At 43.6% G+C, this 24,898-nt stretch overlaps 1 protein-coding gene across 1 annotated transcript in view; it reads right to left on the bottom strand.

The window, feature by feature from the left end:
• Window positions 1-12,885: 12,885 nt before the first annotated feature.
• The window catches only part of LOC131188533 (transient receptor potential cation channel subfamily V member 1-like), a 35,382-nt gene continuing 23,369 nt past the window's right edge, over window positions 12,886-24,898 (bottom strand). Inside the window, exons 11-14 of the mRNA XM_058163845.1 lie at window positions 22,709-23,016; window positions 20,948-21,072; window positions 19,200-19,288; window positions 12,886-13,275 (exon numbers count right to left, since the gene is read on the bottom strand). Coding sequence (XP_058019828.1) covers window positions 13,100-13,275; window positions 19,200-19,288; window positions 20,948-21,072; window positions 22,709-23,016 — 698 coding nt within the window. The 3' untranslated portion in view covers window positions 12,886-13,099. The remainder of the gene's footprint in view (window positions 13,276-19,199; window positions 19,289-20,947; window positions 21,073-22,708; window positions 23,017-24,898) is intronic.

Genomic DNA, 24,898 nt, shown 5'->3' with positions numbered 1-24,898 from the left:
CAAGCACTGATGATTCTGTTGCAGAAGTCATATTTTCTGCAATCTAGATTAAAGCGGTTGACATTAAGTTTAAATCTATTGGTTGCCTTTGTATTATTGCAATTAAAGCTGAAGTAGTCTTTGACAGGAAGGACATTACAATAGATGATTCTGTGAGTTAAACTTAGGTCTTGTCGAAGGCGATGGAGTTCCAAGTTTTCTAAGCCTAGGATTTCAAGTCTGGTGGGATAAGGTATTTTGTTGTTTTCAGAGGAATGGAGAACTCTTCTTGTAAAATATTTCTGGACACGCTCAATTGTATTGATGTCAGAGATGTGGTGAGGGTTCCAAACAGGTGAGCTGTATTCTAGAATTGGTCTAGCAAATGTTTTATATGCTCTGGTTAGTAGTGTGGTGTTTTTGGAAAAGAAGCTACGCAAAATTAGGTTTACAACTCTTAGAGCTTTTTTTGCTATGTAGTTGCAGTGGGCTTTGGCACTTAGATCATTTGACATGAAAACTCCAAGGTCTTTAACAGGATGGGGGTCGTCTGTAAGGTAATGTCCATCTAGTATGTACTTAGTTTTAGAGTTCTTTTTTCCTATATGTAAGACTGAGCATTTGCTGGTTGAAATTTGGAGCTGCCAATTTTAGACCAAGCGGTTAGATGGTCAAGGTCGTTTTGAATGATAGAAGTGTTGTCTGTGGTGTTAAATAGTTTGACATCGTCAGCAAAGAGAACACAATTACTTGAGATATGGTCACAAAGATCATTAATGTATAGAATAAAGAGTGTTGGTCCAAGGACGCTGCCTTGAGGAACGCCACTCTTGACAGGAACAGGATTTGATAAAGCATTGCCAATTTTGACCACTTGTTGTCTGTTAGACAGAAAAGCAGATATCCATTTGTGGAGGGGTCCTGAGATGCCATAGGATGTTAGTTTAAGGAGAAGTTTATCGTGTACTACTGAGTCAAAAGCTTTGCAGAAGTCTATGTAGATTGCATCTATTGATTTGCCTTGATCTAGATTTGAAGTCCATATGTTTTGCAGTGGAGAAGTTGTAAGTTACATGATAACTTTTTCCTGAAACCAAATTGTTTGTTGGAGAGTAGGTTGTTAGTTTCTAAGTGTGAGGTAATGGATTGATTGATGATAGATTCCATGACTTTGCAGGTGACGAGCAAAGGGAGATCGGTCTGTAGTTTTCGACTAAGCTGGGGTCTCCTTTTTGAAGATGGGGATGACTGTGGCTAGTGACCAAAGTTTGGGAAGAGAACTGGTAGTGAAAGCTTTATCAAAGATAATACTTAGGGGTTCAGCTATATTAATGGAAAGTTTTTTTAAGAAATATGCACATAGTCCATCGGGTCCAATAGAAAGCGATGGTTTTAAGTTGTGAAGAGCTTTACCAACGTTGTCTTCTGTGAAATCTATATGAGTTAAATCATCATAGTCATTGCTGGTTCGTTTGTGGAATGTTGGATATGTGTTATCGGAGTTAACAAAAACTGAGCCAAAGAAAATGTTGAAGAGGTTTGCTTTGACTGTTTCGTCATTGCATTCTTTGTTGTTAGAATCTTTTAGTGGTGGGATGGATCTTGAGTCTTTAAGTTTATTGTTGACAAAATTATAAAAGGCACGATTGGAATTTGTGCATCTTCTTGCTTGGTGTGGTAATTTGTACATTCAGTTTTTATTTGGTTGCATATGTTTCTGTAGCAGTTTCTGAAGTTTGTAACATAGCCTTTTTGTTTCTTTTCAGAGGATTTTTTTGATTGAAGCTTTTTTATTGATATGGGTAGTTTGTTTTTCTTGGACATGGTAGTCATTCGTGGTACATATAATTTAATGACTCTATTGATTTCAAGTAGGAAGACTCTATAGAGGTCATCAGCGGTTATGCAGGTTGCAAACAGATTTTGCCAGTTCAGAAATGAAAGATTGTTGTTTATAAGGTCGTAATTGGCTTTCTTGAAGTTGTAGTTGGGAGTTCTGTTGTTATGACGATTTAAGTATGGACGTATATTGAGACGAAAATCAATCATGCAGTGGTCACTATTTGAAAAAGGTTCTTTAATTTGTAGTCCGTAAATTGAGTTTGGATTGTTGCAGAAGATGAGGTCAAGGCAGTTGTTGAGTCTTGTATTGTTAGTTACAAGTTGTTCAAGACCTAGGTTTGTAACAGCGTTGTATAGTGTAGTATGGATGGGGTCAGTTGAACATTCATTAGTTGTCCAGTTAATGAGAGGTAGATTTAAGTCACCCAGGAAGATGAGAGGGTATGGGCAAGAGGTAGCCCATGTTAGCATTGAGGTTAGCATATTTGCGTGGGTAATGTCATAGTCGGGGGCTCTGTAGCATAGTAAGAATCGAAGAGTAGTGTCAAGGGATAGGTCGCATACTATAGTTTCAGGAAGAGAGAGTTTATGTGCTACTTGGATATATTTTAGATTCAGTGTCTTTTTGTAAAAGATAGCCACTCCACCACCTCTTCGGTTTTCCCGATCTGATCGATAGACTTGATATTCTTTGTTTGAGATAATGGAGTCAGGAAGGGATGAATTCAGCCATGTTTCACATACAAAAATGATATCAAATGTCCCACTGTTTAATAAGAGGATAAATTCAGGTAATTTGTTGACTATGCTTCTTGCATTTATCAATTTGCATTTCTTGCATTTATTTTGTATCGGTGTCTTCTGAACGTTTGCCAAGGAAGGCCTTTGGCAGTTTGCCTAATTGGACCAAGGTTTGCGATAGGACTGAGGAATTTGTGTTGGGAGGAATTTCTCTTAATTTGAGTTGAACAATGCTAGGAATGAAGTAATTCTCAACTGTTCGAATAAAGTTTGTTTTTTCACGGACTGAGTTTCCTACTAGTACTGAGGCCTGGGTCACAACAGGCTGATCAAATATGATTGGGGGCTCCCCCTCAGGTGGCACTGAAAAAAGGGACTTAGAACCATTTTCCACACTTACGGCTGTTGCAGCATCCCCGTGGTCACGTGATCAAAATTCAGACTCTTGGCAAATGACTCGTATTTACAACAGTTGCAATGTCCTGTTGTTTTTTTGCATCCGCCTGACAAGCAAAGTCATTGGGGAAACCGGATTCACTTAACAACCATGTTACTAACTGAACAGTTACAAACGGTTGTTCAATTCGACTGGCCAAAACCGAATCCTGCCGCCGTTCTTCATATGTTTTAGTCTCCAAGCCTTTAATCATCTTAGTTGCTCTTCTCTTTTAAGAAGAGACTGGATGGCCAAATGGGATATAGGGTCTGCTGCTCGGGTAGGGGGGTTGGACTACGAGACCTCCAAGCTCCCCTTCCAACTCTGTTACTCTATTCTGCGCTATATAGTTCCATCCGTACATTCCTGTCGTAAAGTTTCATCCCACCAAGTTTCAGTAATAATAACTATATCGTATCTGCCTTTGTGTAACCCAGTGCTTCTCAAATAGTGGGGCGCGCCCCCAAGGGGGGGGCGCGAGGCTCCATAAAGGGGGGCGCGTTTGACCTCGGCAAACACTGTCATAACAAGCTATTGATACTATTTACAGTCGCGCGGGGGGCGCGAAAAATGTTTTCTTCTTCCTAGGGGGGCATGACAGAAAATAATTGAGAAGCACTGGTGTAACCGTACAGTACTCAGCCAGTTCTGTCCGGTTCGGACAAACCTGTAGTGGCAACTGCGGGAGGCTCTGCCCACCCACCCTGATTTAATGCGCGAGCACTGTGCATGCACGCAAACACGCACATTTCCGAACCGGTAGGGAAGATAAATGTATTCCACCTCTGCTCGTACTTCAAGTTCACCCTGTTTCTTCCCCAAACTTTGAGTTTTAGTCTATAAAAATTCTGAGTCACAAGAAAAAGAATCAGAATAGAGCTGCAAGGGACCTTGGAGGTCTTCTACTCCAGCCCCTTTCTCAAACAGGACGAATGACTGTTCAGTCTCTTCTTAAAAGCCTCCAGTCCTTCATGGATAATCCTGAGTACGCTTCCTACATCTACTACAGTACTTTGCACCTGAGTTTTTGTTCCTTCTATCACTCATTACCTCTTGGTTGTCTTGGGGTTTATGCTTGGGGTTTGGTCCTATAGATCCTAAGCCTTGGTCACCCTCCCTGTCCATTTTAGTTTAAAGCCCTTCTGATAAGTTGAGTCAGTTGTTTTCCAAATACGTTCTTCTCGGTTCTTGGGAGATGCAGCCCATCCCTTGCCAGGTAGGTAATGCAGGTCTAGGAAGTCAAACTTCACTTGGGGGCACCAATGCTTCAGCCAGTGACTGATTTCGAGGAAAGGGGAAGGAGAAGTGGGAGGGGAAAGGGGAGGAAGAGGAGGAGGAGGGAGGGAGGGATGGGGGAGGAAGAGGGGGAGGGTGTCAACTTGCAAAGCACCCCAGGCCTTCTCTCAGAGTTGCCATAGGCCAGAGGGGGATGAGAAACCAGCAAAATGGCACAGCAGCCAAAGACAGATGCATATTCCATGCTTATCTCTCTCAAGGCTATATCTCAGGGTTACCTACAGCAGCCAAAATTGCTCCATTGGCAAATGCGACTGATGACAAACCCTGGGGGGAGCGGGGAAACAGGGTCATAATTGAAGTGTAAATTACGTAGAGTCAGAGCTGGCTTCACTATAACTGGACTTCTTTTGACGTTTGGCTCGAGACTCATGATTTAATTAGGGCTTCCATCAGAACCCTGATGCAGGGGAGGGGAGAGAAGGAGGACAAAGAGGAGGACAAAGAGGAGGACAAAGAGGAGGACAAAGAGGAGGACAAAGAGGAGGACAAAGAGGAGGACAAAGAGGAGGACAAGGGCTAAACTCTGTTGGGTTTCCCTCTCAGACAACTTATGAGCTGCCTTAATTATGACAGGGGGGGCAGAATCCTTCCCAAAGGCACCAAATCCCACCCTTGCTTTTTCCCCAGAGAGCAGTTGAGGCGGGTCCTTTTGTGGCGGAGACGCCCCTCCATCCGTCCATTCCTCTCCTCCTAGGGTCTTTTTTTTTTTTTTTTTATTCAAAAAGTTTTACAAAATTGTTTTCCCCCCCTTTCCCCCCCTCCTCCCCTCCCTTCGCAACCCTCCCCCGACTTCCCGGAACGAGCACAAGGTATAGTTAAAATAAAACAAACATATGCTAAAAATTTTCATCCCAACTTAATTGTACCCTACAATCATCAATTCCTAACTTCCCCAAAAGCAATCAAAATAATACATCATAATCATTCAAAACAGTCTGATAACTCTTAGTCTGATATCTACGTTGAATATAGTCAATCCATTTTTCCATTCCTTTAAGTATCTTTCTTGCGTATTGTCTTTCAAAAGGCTGATATCTTCGCCATCTCAGCCAAATTGGCAACTTTCAATATCCATTCTTCTATTGTTGGTACTTCTTTTTCTTCCAATATTGTCCTATTAGTAATCTTGCTGCAGTTATTAGATTTAAAATCAATTTAGTCTCAATTACTGTACAATCCGTAATAATTCCCAACAAGAAAAATTGCGGCAGGAACTTTATCTTCTTTTCAGAACATTTTGTAAAATCCACCAAATTTTTATCCAAAAGGCCTTTATGTCCTTACAAGTCCACCAAATGTGAAAATATGTAGCGTCATCACAATTACATCTCCAACATTTTGCTTGCATTTCTGGATACATACACGATAATTTTTTAGGATCTAGATGCCATCTATAAAACATTTTATAAAAATTTTCCCTCAGATTCTGTGCCTGCGTGAATTTAACATTTCTAACCCAAATTTTTCCCCACGTTTCCAATAATATTGGCTCCTGAAAATTTTGTGCCCACTTTATCATACAGTCCTTTACCAAGTCCCTTTCAGAATCTATTTCAAGTAACACATTATACAATCTCTTTATATGCTCCTGAGACTGATTTCTAATTTGCTTTACCAAATTTCCCTCGTTCTGCTCTATACCAATTTTCTGATCTCCCTTCCATCTAGCACGTAGTTGCTCATATTGAAACCAAGTATAATTTTTCCCTTCCTCTCTTAATACTTGCAGAGATTTTAACTGCAAATTACCTCTTTCAGTATACAAAAGATCTTTATATGTAATCATTTCCTGATTCTGTTCTATGTTTATATTTTCTACTGTATGTCTAGGACTTGCCCATATAGGAACCTTATAATTTAGTTTATAAGAGTATTTTTTCCAAACATGAAGGGCATTTCTTAGCACATGATTTTTAAAGGCCTTATCCACTTTTTTGTCATAAATTAAATATGCATGCCATCCATATAGCAAATCATAACCTTCTATATTCAAAATTCTGTCCTCTGTTAAATTAAACCAATCACTTATTGCAGAGAGAGCAGCTGCTTCATAATATAATTTAAAATTAGGCATTTTTAAACCTCCCCTTTCTCGAGAATCTTGAATTATTTTCATTTTAACCCTAGCTTTTTTACCTTCCCATATAAATTTGTTAATTCCCTTCTGCCATTCCTCAAGATTCTTATCTTTCTTAATTATTGGTATCATCTGAAAGAGGAATAAAAATCTAGGTAAAACATTCTCCCCAACAAAGATAATTGCAATTTTTTCCAAACAATCAACTCCTTCTGAACTTTTTGCCATAAAATCTCATAGTTATTCTTATACAATTTCACATTTGATGACGTAATATAAACCCCTAAGTACTTAACCTTCTTTACAATTACAAATCCTGTTACTTCCTCTAGTTTTCCTCCTAGGGTCTTAAGTTGTGCAGCGACACCCACTCTTCCTCTTCCTCCACCAAGAGAAGCGAGACCTTGCCCGAGCCAACCAGTCCTGTAGTTTCGACTCTGGAGTAACAAGGAAGTCAAGAAACAGCTCTCACCATAAGTTAACCACAATTAAGCACGGTTTTACAGGCAGTCCTCGACTTATGACCATTTGTTTAGTGACCATTTCATACTTACAAATGTTGCGGTCAAAATTCACACTTGGCAACTGACTCATATTTATGACGGTTACGGTGTTCCCAGAGTCATGTGCAGGTCGTCCTTCACTTACAACAGTTCATTTAGTGACCATTCAAATTGTGTGAGGAGGAGAAGGAGTGGGCTTGCAGGCCTCACTGAACCAAAGTTTTAAATTAACACAATTGCAAAATGTACCAGACAGATTTCTAATATGCTGACTTGTGTGCCACATTTTCTGCAAAGTACGTAGTTTTGAGGTTTATTTGGAATCAGAACATTGAAACTGTGAGAAATAGATTTGACTGGAAGCGTCGCTCGCGGTGATACAGTTGGGAATTAGTGGGCTCCCATGAGCCTAGCAAAATTCTGGGCTGACAAACTGCTGTAAGGGGTCTTGTAGATCTGTCCTGTAGGGATGGAGAAGAAGGAGGGGCACCTCGGACAACTAAGAGGAACAGGTAAATTCCTTGAAGGTCAGAGAAAACTCTTTGACTCGGTGGCAGGGGGCGGCAGTCATTGCGGCCACCACAAAGCTGGGGCAACCGGACTAAGTTTTGAGCAGGAGCAGTGATTTGGACAGAGTACTGGTACCAGGTGAGTGATTGGCCAGCTCACAGGTAAAAAAGAAATATTTTTAAATTGTTAAAGATGCCCCAGCAAAGAAACAGCAGCTAATGGGCATTGGGGAATGTTAATTGAGAGAGAAGAACAAAGCGAAAGTTTAAAGTGTTAAAGCCCGAAACAGAACTTGATTTTTGGTCTAGAATTTGAGTGGAGATAACAACAACAACAACAACAACAACAACAACAGCAACAACAACAACAACAACAGAGTTGGAAGGGACCTTGGAGCCTTCTAGTCCAACCCGCTGCCCAGGCAGGAAACCCTACACCATCTCAGACAGATGGTTATCCAACATTTTCTTAAAAATTTCCAGTGTTGGAGCATTCACAACTTCTGCAGGCAAGTTGTCCCATAACTTGCCTGCAGAAGTTGTAAGATAATTAAATTATTAGGGGAAGAAATTAAATTATTAGAAAAAGAAACCCAAAATAGCTGTGAAGAAGACTGGAAATAATTTAAAACTTTTGACAATTGAAGGAAGGACAAAGAAAAAATTAAAATTAAAAACCCCTGCAACAGAAATCTTTTAATTGGATTTGGAATTGGATTTTAAATGGGAATTTGAGGAATACAAAATTAAGAAAAAGAAGATGGAAATTGGCAAATATTGGCAACATGGATTTAATATATAAATTGGATATTTTTTTAGCTTGTTTGGAATTGTAGATTGAAGAGAGACATCTACAGACAGAAAAAAACATTACAACAGTTAACTTGTACTTTGGGGGGGGAAAGTTTCTTAAAGTGATAAGAGCAGTGGGAACTTTAGGAGACGACTTCCGGTATCCGGTGGCAACGGACGTCTGGAAGGCTTCTCCTGCCTCCAGTGTCCGAATCCGGCCGCCGCCGAGGCCCTCAGGGGCCAGGTGTTCCGAAAAGGACACCTGCCGCACGGACGGCTCGCCAGGGGTCTCCCAGCCGATATACAGGACTGGGGGGACCGATGCTGGCGCGTCCTAGGCTCGGCGGGGTTCGGAGGCCACAGGCCGCGGCCATTATTTTGGTCGTCGCCTGGGCCGCTGTGCCCAGTGACACCGGGGCTTTGGATTTATAATTGCAGCAGCCTGGTGGTGAACAGGGAACGGAGAAGAATTGAGGAATGAAGAAGGGAAGGGGATATCGGCAAACGTGAGTGGAGTACCCTGGAGTGCGGGGGTTTTCTCCCTGCGACTGGAAGAATCTGAATCACTTTGGAGAGAGGAGAACTTAAAATAACAAGATTACGGGTTTTGTGGAGCTCTGGAGAGAAGAGGTGATGGAGAAATTTAGGAGGGAGGGTTTGAGGCCCCCCCTCCCTCTGGGGAACAATGGTGGCGTCCAGCTTCCGCCTTCACTATGAGAATCTTGATGACATCACTTCCCTTCGGTTTCCTGGTTGGCTAACTGTACTCTGGACTCGTTGCTCCTGTGAGTGCCCCCTGGTGGATCCGGAGGAAATTATAAGGATACTGTGCTTGCCTGAGGACTTTAAAAATTTTTTTTTTTTAAATGGCAAAAGGTCAGAGACCAACTGCTGGAGAAATGGAGAGAATTTTGGAAAAGTTATCTAATATGGACAAGAAACTGGATGAAATAAGAGCGGAAATTGTGACTATCCAAAAGGACTTAAAGGATACTCAACAAGTCTCAGCAGAAAATAAGCAGAAAGTGGAAGGTTTGGAGGGTGAGATGCGGGCAGTGCAGAAAAGAGGGAGGCGACAAGCAATGCTGTGCTTGGATTACAGATGGATAAAATGTCTTATTTCCTTAGGTTTCAAAATTTGGAAGAAGTGGACCAAGAAGATTTGAGAGATGTTGTGACTAAACTGTTGGGAGAATTTCTTGGGAGAGGTGTTGATTTTATGAATTGGGATGTGGATCGAGTTTATAGAGTTAATTCACAATATGCACGCACGCATGCAGTTCCTAGAGAGGTTCATGTCAAATTTGTGAAAAGAGACGAGATGAAATTCTTAGAAAACATAGGAGTGGGGCACTGACTTATAGGGGCAGGAGATAGCCATTCTGAGGCAGATTCCCAGACAGGTACGTGAAATGAGAAAGAAATATTACTTTTGTCAAGCAAATTGTACCAGAAGGAGTAGGCTTCAGATGGCTGATGCCAGAGGGATTGATGATTTTCCGGGAGGGCATTACGAAAAAAATTAGTACAATTGCGGAGGCTACGGCCTACGTGGAGGAACACAAAGCCCTCCTGGAAACAGATGACCCAGGAATTGAAGAAGGGGAGGTTATAGACCATGGGAGGCGGCTGCCGCTGTTGCGCCCTGGAGTTGGGTCAGGCTGAACCCAGAGTTCTGAGATCCAAAACTAGGAGGTGACAAAGATATTTGGTATTGTGTTGGTTTTACTTATTCTCTTTCGTATGATATTCTGATTATTCTTGACCCTTCTTTATTGCGTATGTAAGATTGGTAAACTTAGCTACTCCGTATTACCTGCTTGCCATATGGCTGTTGTATGTGTTTAAAATTTTGAGTAAAATTCTTATCACGTATAAGAAAAATGAAAATTTACCATACCTGATATGTATTTGTATAAACTTTTTTTTGACCAATAAAAACTTTTTTTTGGAAATGAAAAGAGCAGTGGGAACTTTTGAGGAGGATTTGTTTTTGTCCAAGGCACTTATCCCGAGCACCTCTTGAACGCGTGGGACGAACACCACCAGCTGAGGCAGTCTGAAAACAACCGGCCAGATTTTTTCAGCAACCAGCAACTCTTCATGGTCCTGGAATTTGAATTTGGAGGCACAGATCTGGAGAACATGAGGAACCGGCAGCTGAATTCGGTGGCTTCGGCCAAGAGCATCCTGCACCGAGTCATGGCTTTGCTGGCCGTTGCCGAGGAAGCCCTCCGCTTTGAAAACAGGGACTTACACTGGAGCAACGTGCTGGTGAGGAAAACCAGCTTAAAAGAAGTGGCCGTTACCCTGAACGGCCAAGTTCACGTCCTTCCCACCCAAGGCATCCTGGTCAACATTATTGATTACACTTTTTTCAGGCTGGAGAGGGATGGTTTAACAGTGTTTTGTGACCTTTCCACCGACGAAGAAGTGTTCCAAAGGAGAGGGGATTACCAGTTTGATATTTATAGACCGGGATGCCCTATGCACGGTCACTCATGCTCTCGTGACATCTCGTCTGGATTACTGCAATGCTCTCTACATGGGGCTCCCCTTGAAGAGCACCCGGAGGCTCCAGTTAGTCCAGAATGCGGCTGCGCGGGTGATAGAGGGAGCCCCTCGTGGCTCCCATGTGACATCTCTCCTGCGCAGACTGCACTGGCTACCTGTGGCCTTTCGGGTGCGCTTCAAGGTTTTGGTAACTATCTTCAGAGTGCTCCATGGCATAGTGTTATCTACAGGCGGCTGCTGGTATGCCTGAGCCAAATCCAATTTTGCAAAAATTTGCCCTGGTCCCAGCGAATGCAGCACATGTTGGACTATGGGGACAGGGTATGCGCTTTTCTGCAATGACTTATTCAGTGTTGCCTTGTAATCGGCACCAATACGGACAGATCCGTCTGGTTTAACTGGTGTGACTATAGGTGTCTCCCACCTTGCGTGGTCGACCGGAATCAGGATGCCCTGTTGTACTAGCTTGTCTAGTTCTTTATCAATTTTAGGTTTCAGGGCAAAAGGAACCCTCCTGGCCTTGAGCCGAATCGGAGCTATTTTTGGACCTAAATGAAATGAAATGGGGGTCCCCACATACTTGCCCAGGCTGTCCCGGAATACGTCTTCAAATTCCTGCAGCAGCTCCCCTCTTAGGTCGCCTCCAACACTGTAGACTCTAGTGATGCCCATTCCCAGGGCCCGGAACCAATCGAGACCTAGTAAGCTAGGCAAGTGTCCATCTACGATGGTGACTGGTAGTGATTACTTGTATTGTCCATACGTGACTCGAACCTTGGTGATGCCTCTGACAGGGATTCGGTTCCCCTGATAATCCTGGACTCTCAGTTTTTGGGGTTGCAATTGGTGTTTTGTGATGCTTGGAAGGTCTTTAGTGATCGTATCCCAGGACATGATAGTGATCGATGATCCGGTATCAACTTCCATTTTACACGGCACCCCTTCTATGCAAGCTCTTGTAAAAATCTTTTTTTCCGGTTTCGTTGAGGCTTGGCCAACTCGTACTGTGGTGTGGTTGGACTTCGCGCCCTTTTTGGTTGGGCCAATGGGTGATCGTTTCACGGAGGTTGGGTTCTGCTGATAGGTTGGTTTAAACTCTGCTCTGGACTTTTGGCGGCACGGCTGGGGAGCTCGACACACACGTGCTAGATGCCCTTTTTTGTCACATCTACGGCAGATGGCTTCTTTAAACTGACAATTCTGTCTCTGGTGATGACCTCGGCAACTCGCGCACTCATCGTTGTCATTTCTTTCCGATTTCCCCATTTGGAAAACTTCTTCCTCGCTCTCGCCGTCACACTCGGACTGGATTTCCTCACTGTGGACTAGTGTCGCTTTAGCAGGTGTACTTGATGACGTTGGTCTCTGTAATGTTTCAGCAGCTTTAGTGGAAAGTTCACGTGCTCTGGCTTCATCTAGGGCAATATTGAGTGTCAGGTTAGTTTTGGCGAGGAGATGCCTCTGCAAACGAATGTCTCTTACTCTACAAATGAGCTGTTCTAAAAGGGAGTCCTCGAGGTCCCTATATTCGCAGTGAGTGGCTGCTTTTCTTAATGCAGCCATGTAAACGTTGATCGATTCGCCTTCGCGTTGGATTCTCTGTCGGAGTTCATATCTCTGCACGAACTTTGATGGGACTGGGGCATAATGAGCTCTGAGGGTCGTCTGTAACACTGGGCAGGGCACCGCCTGGATGGGTGTCGGCTCCGATAACGATTCGGCGGTGTCAAATACTTCTGGCCCGCAATGGCTCAAGAAGTACGCGCGCTTCCGATTGTCCGATACCCCTTGCAACTCGTTGGCCTTGAGGAAACACTCAAAACGAGCCATGTATGACCCCCACTTCTCTTTTGCTGGGTCAAACGGCATTGGCGGCGTGTAGTTAGACATTTTGATTCGTTTCTACATGGCCGCCCTATAACTGGCTGGGTTCTAAGCTAATTTCCAAATCAGCTCTTTCCCGGTCTCACTGCCAACCTTATCCCATCCTCGTCGCCAATGTTAAGTCCGGCCAATGAGGAGACAGGAGACAGTCATTGGTGACAACAGCTCTTAAGTTTATTGTGAGAACCCAGCAAAGAAATAGCAGAACAGTTCTCTTTATATAGGATTTGGGCTGAGGCATCAGCCAATCAGAAACATGCTTTTTCCCACCCAAAATTCCCTCCAATAATTCAAAATACATTACAAGAATGAAAGAAAAAGAAAGAGAACATAGAACATAGAATAAGAGCTGGAAGGGACCTTGAAGGTCTTCTAGTCCAACCCCCTGCTGAAAGAAAGAAAAAGGAAAAGGAAAGAGAGAAAGGAAGGAAGAAAGGAAGGAAGGAAAGAAAGAAAGAAATCTCTGAAGGTGCTGGTTTTCATCCCCACAGGGAACTTCTCTGCTGCTTTAACGGAGATGCACTCAACAGTCGTCCTCCATTAAGCAAATCTGTTCACTCGTCCTTCCCTCCTGGCGACTCCTCTCCTCCTGCGGCCCTAAGTCCTTCATCGCCACCGTCTCATCCTTTTCTTCTTCCTGCTCCCCCGAAGAAGACACGCGGGGCATAGCTTGGGTCACCACGCTCCCTTTTTCGAACACTGGAGTAACAAGGGAAGTCAAGAAACGAGCGATTAGCAGAAGTTACCACGCTAAGCAGTGCTTCTCAAGTAGCCCCCAACTTACGACCATTCATTTAGGGACCATTTGAAGTTTGAAGGCCACTGAAAAAAGCATCACCAGTTTTCACAATTACAACCATTGCAGCATCCCCATGTGTCAAGTGGTCAAAATTCGGATGTTTGGCAACTGACTCGCATTTATGACAGTTGCAGTGTCCCGGTGTGTGTGTGTCACGTGATCGCCCTTTTGCGACCTTCATCAACGGGGAAGCCGGATTCACTCAACAACCGTGTTACTAACTTAGCAACTGCAATAATTCACTTAACAACTGTGGGAAGCTGTGTCATTTAGCAACAGAAATTTGGGGCTCCCTTGTGGTCATAAATTGAGGACTACCAGTACAGAACTTTTTGGGAACTGCAGCATCGGAGCTCCCGATCCAGAGCTCCCCAAAATGTCTGCAGGTAATCCTCGCCTTCTGACCATAATGGAATCTCTCAATGATGGTTGTAAAATGGATCCGTTGATTTTAGGATCATTTCTCTGGGCGTTGTTAAGAGGAACACCGTGGTCATTAAAACAAACCAGGGGTGCCAGATTTGGGCAAGACCATCGTAAATCACAGCCATGTGACCGTGGGAAACTGCCAACGGTCATGCAGCACCCAAAGTTAGGGGAAAGCAACCGTCAGAACTTTGGGACTGGCTTGTAATTAGTCCCTAGTTGGTCTGTTGTAATTTTGGCCACTAAGTGATTAGTTATAAGTCGAGGACTACCTGGTTGGAAAAGGAGCTGCTAAGTTAACCTAGAATTCTGCCAAACTATTTTGAGTTTGATGGAGCTACACTGCCATCTGCGGGTAGAAAGAAGGCAATGCTCACCAAGGCAAAATAATAATAATAGCAGAATAACAGAGTTGGAGAATATCTTAGAGGTCCTCTAGTCCAGCCCCCTGTTCAAGCAGACCTATGCTGTTTCAGACAAATGGCTGTCCAGTCTCTTCTTGAAAGCCTCCAGTGATGGAGCACCCATAACTTCTGGTGGCAAGTTGTTCCACTGGTTAATTGTCCTCACTGTCAGGAAATCCCTCCTTAGTTCTACATTGCTTCTCTCCTTGATTAGTTTCCACCCGTTGCTTCTTGTTCTACTCTCAGGTGCTTTGGGGAATAGTTTGACTCCCTCTTCTTTGTGGTAACCCCTGAGATATTGGAAGACTGCTATCAAGTCTCCCCTAGACCTTCTCTTTGTTAGCCTAGACAATTCTGCAACTGTTCTTCATATACAGGTACCGTAGGCCTCGTTTTACGACCAAAATTGAGTCCAAAATTCTTGCTGCCCAGCAGGACAAGTTGAGTGAATCTTGCCTCTTTTTATGACCATTCTTGCCACCGTTGTTTAGCGAATCATTTCAGTTAGGAGCACGGTTGTTCAGCGAATCTGGCTTCCCCATTAACTTTGTTCATCAGAAGGTCACAAAAGGGGATCACGTGATCCCGGGACACTGCAACGGTCATAAATATGTGACAGTTGCCAAGTGTTGGAATTTGGCTCACTTGGCCATGGGGGTGCTGCCATGGTCATACGTGTGAAAAATGGTCAAAAATCACTTTTTTTCTTTTCTTTTCTTTTTTTTTTGAGCAAATTTTTTTTTTATTTTCCATAATAATTCCCAAAATTTGACCAGTGTACAATACAATCACTTATCCAACAATCAGTCCTATACTCAAATTATACTCAATCAGGGCTGCTCGACTGCCATTCCCCCCTTTAATCCTTTCTTCCCTTCTCATCCTTCTCAAACTTTCCCCACCACCTTCTCCTCGCTTTCCTACTTCCCCTCCTCTTTCCCACTTCTCACTACCATCCTTTCTAACCCTCTATCTTCTCCTTCTCCTCCTCCTCCTATCCTTTCTTCTCCCTCCCTTCTTTCCTCCCTACCCACCTGCCTACCTACTTTCTTCCTTCTTTACTCCTCTTTCCTTACCCTTTCCCTTCGGGAGTGTTTGCCGAGCAGTCCCGACATTACACCATTCCAACTTGTTTAATTCTACCATTATTCCTGTACAATGGCAACCAATCAATTTATAGTCTTCCTCTTCCCCCCCTCATTCCCCCCAGACTTCCCAGAACAGAATACAGGGTATTGTAACTAACAAACATAATCTAAAATATAACATAAAACATATTCCATTTCACACCATCACACTATCAATTCCTTCTTTCTTAAACTAATACATAGCAATTCCTAACTTCACTCAAAAACTAATTGATATTTTTTAATCTGATACTTATTTTGAATATAATCAATCCACTTCCTCCATTCCAAAATATATTTTTCTTGTGTACAGTCTTTCAAGTAGGCAGAAATTTTTGCCATTTCTGCTAAATTTGATACTTTACTAATCCATTCTCCAATTGTAGGTAAGTCTTCTTTCTTCCAATATTGTGCAATCAATAGTCTTGCAGCAGTTATTAAATTCAGAATCAGTTTTGTCTCTATAACAGTGCAATCTGAAATTATTCCTAATAAAAAGAACTGTGGAACAAACTTGATCTTCTTTTTCAAAATGTTCTGCATAATCCACCATATTTTAATCCAAAAGGCTTTAACTTTTTTGCAAGTCCACCATATATGATAATAGGATAATCACTTTTTTTCAGTGATGGCTTAGGACCGGGCTATTTACGAGACCGCCTTCTGCCACCAATAGCCTCCCATCGACCTGTGCGCTCCCACAGGGTGGGCCTTCTTAGGGTGCCGTCGGCCAAACAATGTTGGTTGGTGGCCCCCAGGGGGAAAGCCTTCTCTGTGGCGGCACCGGCCCTTTGGAATGAGCTGCCTCCGGGGTTGCGCCAACTCCCCGACCTCCGGGCCTTCAAATGCGAACTTAAGACCTTATTATTTCATTGCGCGGGACTGGCCTAAGCGAAATTTTAAATCGAAATTTTAAATGGGTTTTATGTCGGTCTACGACTGTTTTAGTTTGATTTGGCCTATTAAATATTTTGTTTTAATTCTGCTTTTAAATCTGTTGTTTGTACTCCTGTGTTGGTTTTTAATATGGCTGTAAACCGCTGAGTCCTATCTTTGTTGCTCTCCTCTGCACTTTCTGGCTTTTCTTTGAAGACGTTTCGCTTCTCATCAAAGAAGCTTCTTCAACTCTGAGTGGATGGTGGGGATTGGAAGGGTTTATATTCCTTGCAGACAGCTGGTCATTTGCATCCTTTTTAGAGGGTCATTGAGGCCACTTGGAGACTTATCTGCATCCTCAGGGTCACCTGAGCATGCAAGGCAAACGGGTGTGGAGCCTTCTTGGAACTGCTGAAAGGATTGTGTTCTAGACTGGGATTTATTTATTTATTTATTATTTACATTTCTATACCGCCCTTCTCCGAAGACTCAGGGCGGTTTACAGCCAAGTTAAAAAGACATATACAAAAATTAAAACACAATATTTGAATTTAAAATCCATAGACCGAATATTAAAATAACAAGTAATAAAACCACCCATTAAAAATTACCCTTGGGCCAACCCTGCTCGGTGAAATAAAAAAGTCTTGAGCTCGCGTTTAAAGGCCCGGAGGTCGGGAAGAAGGCGTAGCCCCAGAGGCAGTTCGTTTCATAGGGTAGGTGCCCCCACAGAGAAGGCTCTTCCCCTGGGGGCCGCCAGCCAACATTGTTTAGCTGACGGCACCCTGAGGAGACCCTCCCTGTGGGAGCGCACAGGTCGATGGGAGGCTATTGGCGGCAGTAGGCGGTCCCGTAAGTAACCTGGTCCCATGCCATGGAGCACTTTAAAGGTGATCACCAACACCTTGAATTGCACCCGGAAGACCACCGGCAACCAGTGCAGCTTGCGCAGGAGAGGTGTTATATGGAAGCTCCGAGATGCTCCCTCTATCCCCCGCGCAGCCGCACTCTGCACCAGTTGAAGTCTCCCGGTGCTCTTCAAGGGGAGCCCCATGTAGAGAGCATTGCAGTAATCCAGGCGGGAGGTAACGAGGGCATGAGTGACCGTGCATAACGAGTCCCGGTCTAGGAAGGGACGCAGCTGGTGGATCAGGCGAACCTGATAAAAAGTTCCCCTGGCGATGGCCGTCAAGTGTTCTTCTAACGACAGCCATGAATCCAGGAGAACGCCTAAGCTGCGAACCAACTCCCTCAGTGACTCGCCCACCACAGTCAGCGACGGAACTAGCTGACTTTACCGGGACGCCGGCATCCACAGCCACTCCGTCTTGGATGGGTTGAGTCAAAGTCTGTTCATCCCCATCCAGACCCGAACGGATTGATGATGTTGTGTCGTTCCCCCCACCCCCCATTGAGAGCGGGCTGCCCAATTTGGACACAGATAGCCTCTTTGACCCCTCTTTCAAACCAGTGGTCCTCTCTGTCCAAAAGATGGACTTTGTAGTCTTCAAAAGATGGCCTTTGTCTTTCAAATGCAGATGGACTGCTGAATCTAGTCCTGATGGGTTTGTTCTCCTACGTTGTGCCCTGCGTTTATGAGGTGGATGTTTTGTTTCTCCAATCTGCTCATGTCTCACTGCCCTTTTCTCTGCACTCTTTTTAGAGCCTCAACTTCTTTTTTACATCGTAATGTATTCTGGATGCCGTACTCCAAGTGTGGTCTTAGCAAGGTGTTATAAAGTGGAATTAACACTTCACGTGATCCTGATTCTATCCCTCTGTTAATGTAGCCTAGAACTGTGTTGGCTTTTTTGGCAGCTGCTGCACACGGCTGGCTCATAGTTAAGGGATTGTCCACTAGGACTCGAAGATCCATCTCACAGTTACCGCTATTGAGCAAGGTACCACCTATACTGTACCTGTGCATTTTGTTTTTCTTGCCTAAATGTAGAACCTCACTTTTTTCACTGTTGAATTTCATTTTGTTGGATAACGCCCAATGTTCAAGTCTGTCAAGATCCTTCTGTATCTTGAGCCTATCTTCTGGGGTGTTGGCTATTCCTTCCAGCTAGGTGTCGTCTGCAAATTTGATGAGTTCCCCATCTATCCCCTTGTCCAAGTCATTGATGAAGATGTTGAAGAGTATTGGGCCTAAAACAGAGCCTTGGGGTACCCCAGTGCATATCCCCCTCCTGTTGTGGTCCGTCAGTAGCTTACGGAGCTGGCAATGGAGTCGGACAGCGATGAGGCTGAGGTGGGGCCAGGGCCATCAGGGAGTGAGGTGCAGACTCCAGAGCCTCCAGAGACTGATAGTAGTGAGGCAGAGGGAGCCTCTTCCTAATGCACACATGAGAAGAGCTGCCAAAAGGCAAGAGCAGCTCAAGCAGAGAGGACAACTCGGGAGTAATGCCAGGAGATGATTGGCCCCTCCCATAAGGCTTAAAACAGACCAGCAACGGCATTTGAGTTTGCTGGAAAAAAATGTTGGTATTTACGTCTTCTGCTTCATCTTCTGCTTCATCTATGTCAAGGATAGTCAACCTTTTTATACCTACCACCCACTTTTGTATCTCTCTTAGTAGTAAAACTTTCTAACCACCCACTGGTTCCACAGTAGTGTTGATTTATAAGGTAGGGAAGTAACTTTACTTTATAAAATTTATAGTTTGACAATTTGACAAAACCGCTACTGCCCACCATGAAAGCTAGAATGCCCACTAGTGGGCAGTAGGGACCAGGTTGACTACCACTGATTTACGTCTTTGTTTTTGTGGCTTCTGGACATTTGCCAAGAAAGGCCTTTGGTAGTTTGCCTAATTGGACCAAGGTTTGCGATAGGACTGAGGAATTTGTGTTGGGCGGCATTTGAGCCAGGTTCCACCTATTCTATACTTTCACTTCAAGGCCACTCCATAAAACCCAACCCACAGCTTAGAAAGTCACAATGACGTGTGGATGCCCACTCCTGACACCCTGTGGTACCGTTCTTACCTAATGTCTCGTCCAGAGACTTGATTTCCATGGGTTCTTCTCGGAGGACGGATTTTTTAGTCCAATTTTTCCAGTGTAGCTCTTCTACTCTAGAAAAAGACCCCAAGAGTTACCAGCAGGACACATTAAGTCCTCAATGCACAACCACAATTGGTTGGGGGTTGGACTAGAAGACCTCCAAGGTCCCTTCCAACTCTGTTAATTCTATTCTAAAGGAGCCCAAACTTTCCACTGCTAAGCAAGACAGCTGTTAAGCGAGTGGCGTCCCATTGTACAAACTTATTTTTTTGCCATGGTTGTTACGTTAAGTGAATCATTTATTTATTCATTTATTTATTTATTTATTGTTCACATTTTTATACCACCCTTCTCCGAGGACTCAGGGCGGTGTACAGCATAGATAAAACACAAATACCAAAAAAATTTAAAATACAATATATCATTAAAAATCTAATTCCATAGGCTGAATATTTAAAATAAGTGAGTAAAATTATAAAAATAGAATAACCCCCTTAAAAACCCCACTAAAAACCCTTGATTAAAATTTATCATTAGGCCAGCCCTGCTTGATGAAAGAAGAAAGTTTTAAGCTCGCGCTTAAAGGTCCGAAGATCATGGCAGTCGCTAAGTGAATCATGCAGTCGTTAAGCAAATCTGGCTTCCCCGTTGACTTTGCTTGTCAGAGGGTCTGCAGAAGAGGATCACAGGACCCCGAGACACTGCAACCGTTGAAATTTTGAATGGTCACTAAAGGAACAGTTGTAAGTCAAGGACTACCTGTATGTACTCCTTTCTTGTCTCAAACACACACAATAATTTCTTACGCTGCAACCCACCCACCCACCCAAACTAAAACCTAGTAAAAATTCCTTTCAAGCACACCTGTAGACAATTCACACCAGCCCTTGGAGGTAGTCGTAACGTAACACCGCTCCTGCGCAGACTGCACTGGCTACCTGTGGCCTTTCGAGTGCACTTTAAGGTTTTGGTTACGACCTTTAAAGCGCTCCATGGCTTAGGGCCCGGGTACTTACGGGACCGCCTGCTGTTACCGCATGCCTCCCACCGACCCGTACGCTCACACAGAGAGGGACTTCTCAGGGTGCCGTCCGCCAAACAATGTCGGCTGGCGGCCCCCAGGGGAAGGGCCTTCTCTGTGGGGGCTCCCACACTCTGGAACAAGCTTCCCCCGGGTTTACGACAAATACCTGACCTTCGGACCTTCCGTCGCGAACTGAAGACACATCTTTTCATTCGCGCGGGGCTGGCTTAAATTTTATTGATTTTAAATTTTCTATTAATAATTTTAAATGGGGTTTTAGGCTATTATATATTTTAAATTTTTAGGCCAATTATAAAATAAGTTTTTTAATTTGCATTTTAAATTGTATATTGTATCGCTTGTTTTTACTTTGCCTGTACACCGCCCTGAGTCCTTCGGGAGAAGGGCGGTATAAAAATCAAATAAATAATAATAATAATAATAATAATAATAATAATAATAATAATAATAATAATAATAATAATAATAATAATAATAATAATAATAATAATCTAGACCAGGAGCCCAAAGTTGGGAAGGCTAATGCTAGTTTTTTATTATGAGATTATAGCAACAGAGTTTTTGCAAGCACAAATGTCCCTTCTTTCCTCCTTCCCTCCCTCCCTCTATGCTCGAGAGAACCAGGGAGGGGCTATTTCTGAAATGACGTCTTTCGTACCCCAATTGGGCAGGTGGTTATGCTTACCGAAAAAACCACCTATTCTGATCTTTCTTGTCCTCAGGGCCGATGGTGAGGAAACGGCTGCCTTTCTCGCATTTCTTCCACCACCAGATCCAGTTTTTCTCCATTTCCAGAATAGCGATGGCTCTCTGCAAAGAGACGGGTTGGTGAACAGAGCTTATAAAAGAGAGAGGGAGGGAGGGAGGATAGGTGGGTGGGTGGGTGGACAGGTAGGTAGGTAGGTAGATAGGAAGACAGACAGATAGATATAATGGATGGATGGAGATAGATAGATGATAGATAGATAGATAGATAGATAGATAGATAGATAGATAGATAGATAGATAGATAGATAGACAGACAGACAGACAGATGATAGATAGATTGATAGATATAGATAGATGATGGATGGATGGTTGGATAGATATAGATAGATAGATAGATAGATAGATAGATAGATAGATAGATAGATAGATAGATAGATAGATAGATAATGGATAGATGATAGATGATGGATAGATAGATGATAGATAGATAGATAGATAGATAGATAGATAGATAGATAGATAGATAGATAGATAGATAGATAGATAGATAGATAGATGATGGATAGATATAGATATGGATAGATGATAGCTACATGATGGATGGATGGATAGATAGATAGACAGACAGACAGACAGACAGACAGATGATAGATAGATTGATAGATATAGATAGATAGATGATGGATGGATGGATAGATATAGATAGATAGATAGATAGATAGATAGATAGATAGATAGATAGATAGATAGATAGATATAGCTAATGGATAGATGATAGATACATGATGGATAGATAGATGATAGATAGATGATAGATAGATGATGGATGGATAGATACAGATAATGGATAGATGATTGATACATGATGGATAGATAGATGAGATAGATAGAGAGATGGATGATGGATGGATGGAGAGAGAAAGAGAGATACCAATAGAAAAGAATATTTGTATCTCAGGATTGAACTCCAGAGCCTGGTGGTTTTCTTGCAGACATTTCATGACCCAGCTAGGTAACGTCATCAGAGGTAGACGGGAGTGGGGTTTGTGGAGTGGGGGAAAAGGAGGAGGAGGACTGTGGGGCCCTTGGCATTCTCTAAGCTTGGTTGTTTTCTTGCAGATGTTTCTTTACCCAGCTAGGTATCACAAGGCAAACCAAACACTAAACAAAAACCTAATAGAGGAACTGCCAAAAAGAAAACAACACTCCCACTAATACTAAAAGGACAAGCCACCGATTATATAAACAGAGAGAAGGCAACCCCCTTCTCTTCTAGCACTGATGACGTTACCTAGTTGGGTCATGAAATGTCTGCAAGAAAACCATGAAGCTCAGAAAACACCAAGGGCTCCTTCACTGCCTCCTTCCTTCTCCTCTTCCTCCTCCTCCTCCTCCGCTTCACCTGCTCCCTTCTAGCACTGATGAGGTTACCTAGTTCGGTCATGAAACGTCTGCAAGAAAAGCACCCAGCTCAGAGAGCACCAAGGACCCCACAGTCGTCATCCTCCTCCTCCTCCTCCTCCTCCCTGCAAAACCGAGTCCCTTCTAGCACTGATGAGGTTACCTAGTTGGGTCATGAAACGTCTGCAAGAAAACCATCAAGCTCAGAGAGCACCAAGGACCCCACAGTTGAACCCCGTGCTACAAATCTTCACTTCTTCTGGTTCTTTGGATCTGGTTCCCATTTAAGCCTCTGCTGGGACAGAAATGGCCGCCGTCCCAATCGGAGGCGCCTTACCTGCAACTGCCAGACGCTCTGGCTGTAATCGGAGACTTTGGTGACCGTTTCGCTCATCAGAGCAATCAGCATGTTGAGCAAGAGGATGTAAGTCAAGATGATAAAAAGGAGGACCAACAGCATCGCAATGTTGCTGTACTTCAAGTTCTCCTGGTATTCCAGGTCGCCCATGCCGATGGTGATCCTGAAGAGCAGCAGGACAGTCTGAGGTAGCCCCGAATACACGGCCTGGTCTTTAGAGTCATCGCTGAGCGGGAGAGACGCGTTGTAGGCCGAGTGGGAAGCGCCCCCGGTGAGAACGGTGAGAGCTGAAAGGAGTCATTGAAATTTCAATTCTTCCTCTGGAAACTTTGAGGGGAAACTTCTCAGTTTGAAGGGCAGGAGACCCAAAGGGGCTTAGTTGACCTTTGGAGGCATCATTCGTTGTTCAACCGATCTTATTGTTTTGAGTTTTGTTTGCATCAAGAAATCTAGGACAGAGTCTGTGCATATTCTAAATGCACAGCTATCATATTTAAACGTCTGTTTTGACATCTCGTGGCTGTTGGAGGGTGTTGAGAAGAAAAACCAGGTGCTAATTCTGTGTGATGTATGGAAGATCAGACTAGGTGTCCTCTGGTTTCTGATCTCATTCTTTGTGTGTCCTTCACCTGGAGTCTTTTGCTCATTGATTCATAGATTCCTTCACTCATCCATCCATCCATTCATTTTGTTCACTCATTCACACTCATCCACACTCATTCACTTACTCTTTCATTCACCCATTCATCTTCCCATTCCTTTGTTCAATCATTCACTCATTCATTCATTCGCTCACACTCACTCATTCATTCATTTAATTATTTATTCACTCATTCATTTTGTTCACTCATTCACACTCATTCATCCACTCATTAACTTACTCAGTCTCTTTCACACACCCATTCATCCTCCCATTCAATTATTCCTTCATTCAATCATTAATTCATTTAGTTATTTATTCATTCACGCACTCATGCATTCATACTTTCTTTCTTTCACTCATTTTGTTCACTCATTCACACTCATTCATCCACTCATTCACTCACTCTTTCACACATTCATTCATCCATTCATTTGCTCATTCATTTATTCATTTTGTTCGCTCATTTACTCATTCATCCACTCATTCACTCATTCATTCACATTCATCCAGTCATTCATTCACTCGTTTATTCACTCATTCATTAATTTAGTCACTCTCACTCACTTCACTCATTCATCCACTCATCCATTCATTCATCCATCCACTCTTTCATGCATTTGTTCACTCATTCATTCATCCACTCACTCATTTATTCACCCATTCAACCTCTCATTCATTCATTTGTTCATTCATCCATTCATAAATTTATTCATTTTTTCACTCTCTCATTCATCCATTCCATTTCTATGGCCACCCATATTTCAATTTTTCCACCTGGCTTCAGCTGATGGACCTTCTGTCTTCCCAAAACTGAAATCTCCTCACCCACCCACCCCCAGGTTAAGGCAAATCTGGCTGAGGAACTCTGGGAGTTGTAGTCCACAAGTCTTAAAGTGACCAAGGTTGGAGACCCCTGTTCTAGTCTAACCCCCTGCTCAAGAAAGAAGACCTTAGGGCCTAGACCAATGATGGCAAACCTATGGCGCGCATGCCACAGGTGGCACGTGCAGCCATATCAATGGGCACGCGAGCTCAGTTCCGGCGTGCGTAGCTAATCTTCGGGCCTTCTGGGCCCACCAGAACAGGCTGTTTCCTGCCTCCAAAGGGCCTCGGGGGATGGTGGGGAGGGCCCATTTTTTGCTTTCCCCAGCCTCCAGAGCCTCTCTAGGACTCTGGGGAGGGTTAAAACGGGGGGAGCATGGAGGGGGGATTGTGCATGTATGCATGGGGGGTGGGGCGCATAGAATTATGGGTGTGGGCACGAGCACGCATGACACCCCCCCCGCTCCCCCTCCTGGCACGTGATGGCAAAAAGGTTAGCCATCACTGGCCTAGACCATTCCAGACAAACTGTCCAGTCTCTTCTTAAAGACCTCCAGTGATGGAGCACCTACAGCTTCTGGAGGCAAGAAAATTCCTCCCTTGGATCTCTCCTTGGTGTTTGGCTACCTCCTGCTCTGGTGGCCATCTGCGAGCCTACCTTACTTACCTAGGCTTAATTTAATTTGGCTATGCTCACCTGGCTG

Source organism: Ahaetulla prasina, chromosome 1 (assembly GCF_028640845.1).
Source record: "Ahaetulla prasina isolate Xishuangbanna chromosome 1, ASM2864084v1, whole genome shotgun sequence".
NCBI lineage: Eukaryota > Metazoa > Chordata > Lepidosauria > Squamata > Colubridae > Ahaetulla > Ahaetulla prasina.
Note: the sequence above shows the minus strand (reverse complement) of the source record. Positions and strands in the feature narration are given on the sequence as shown.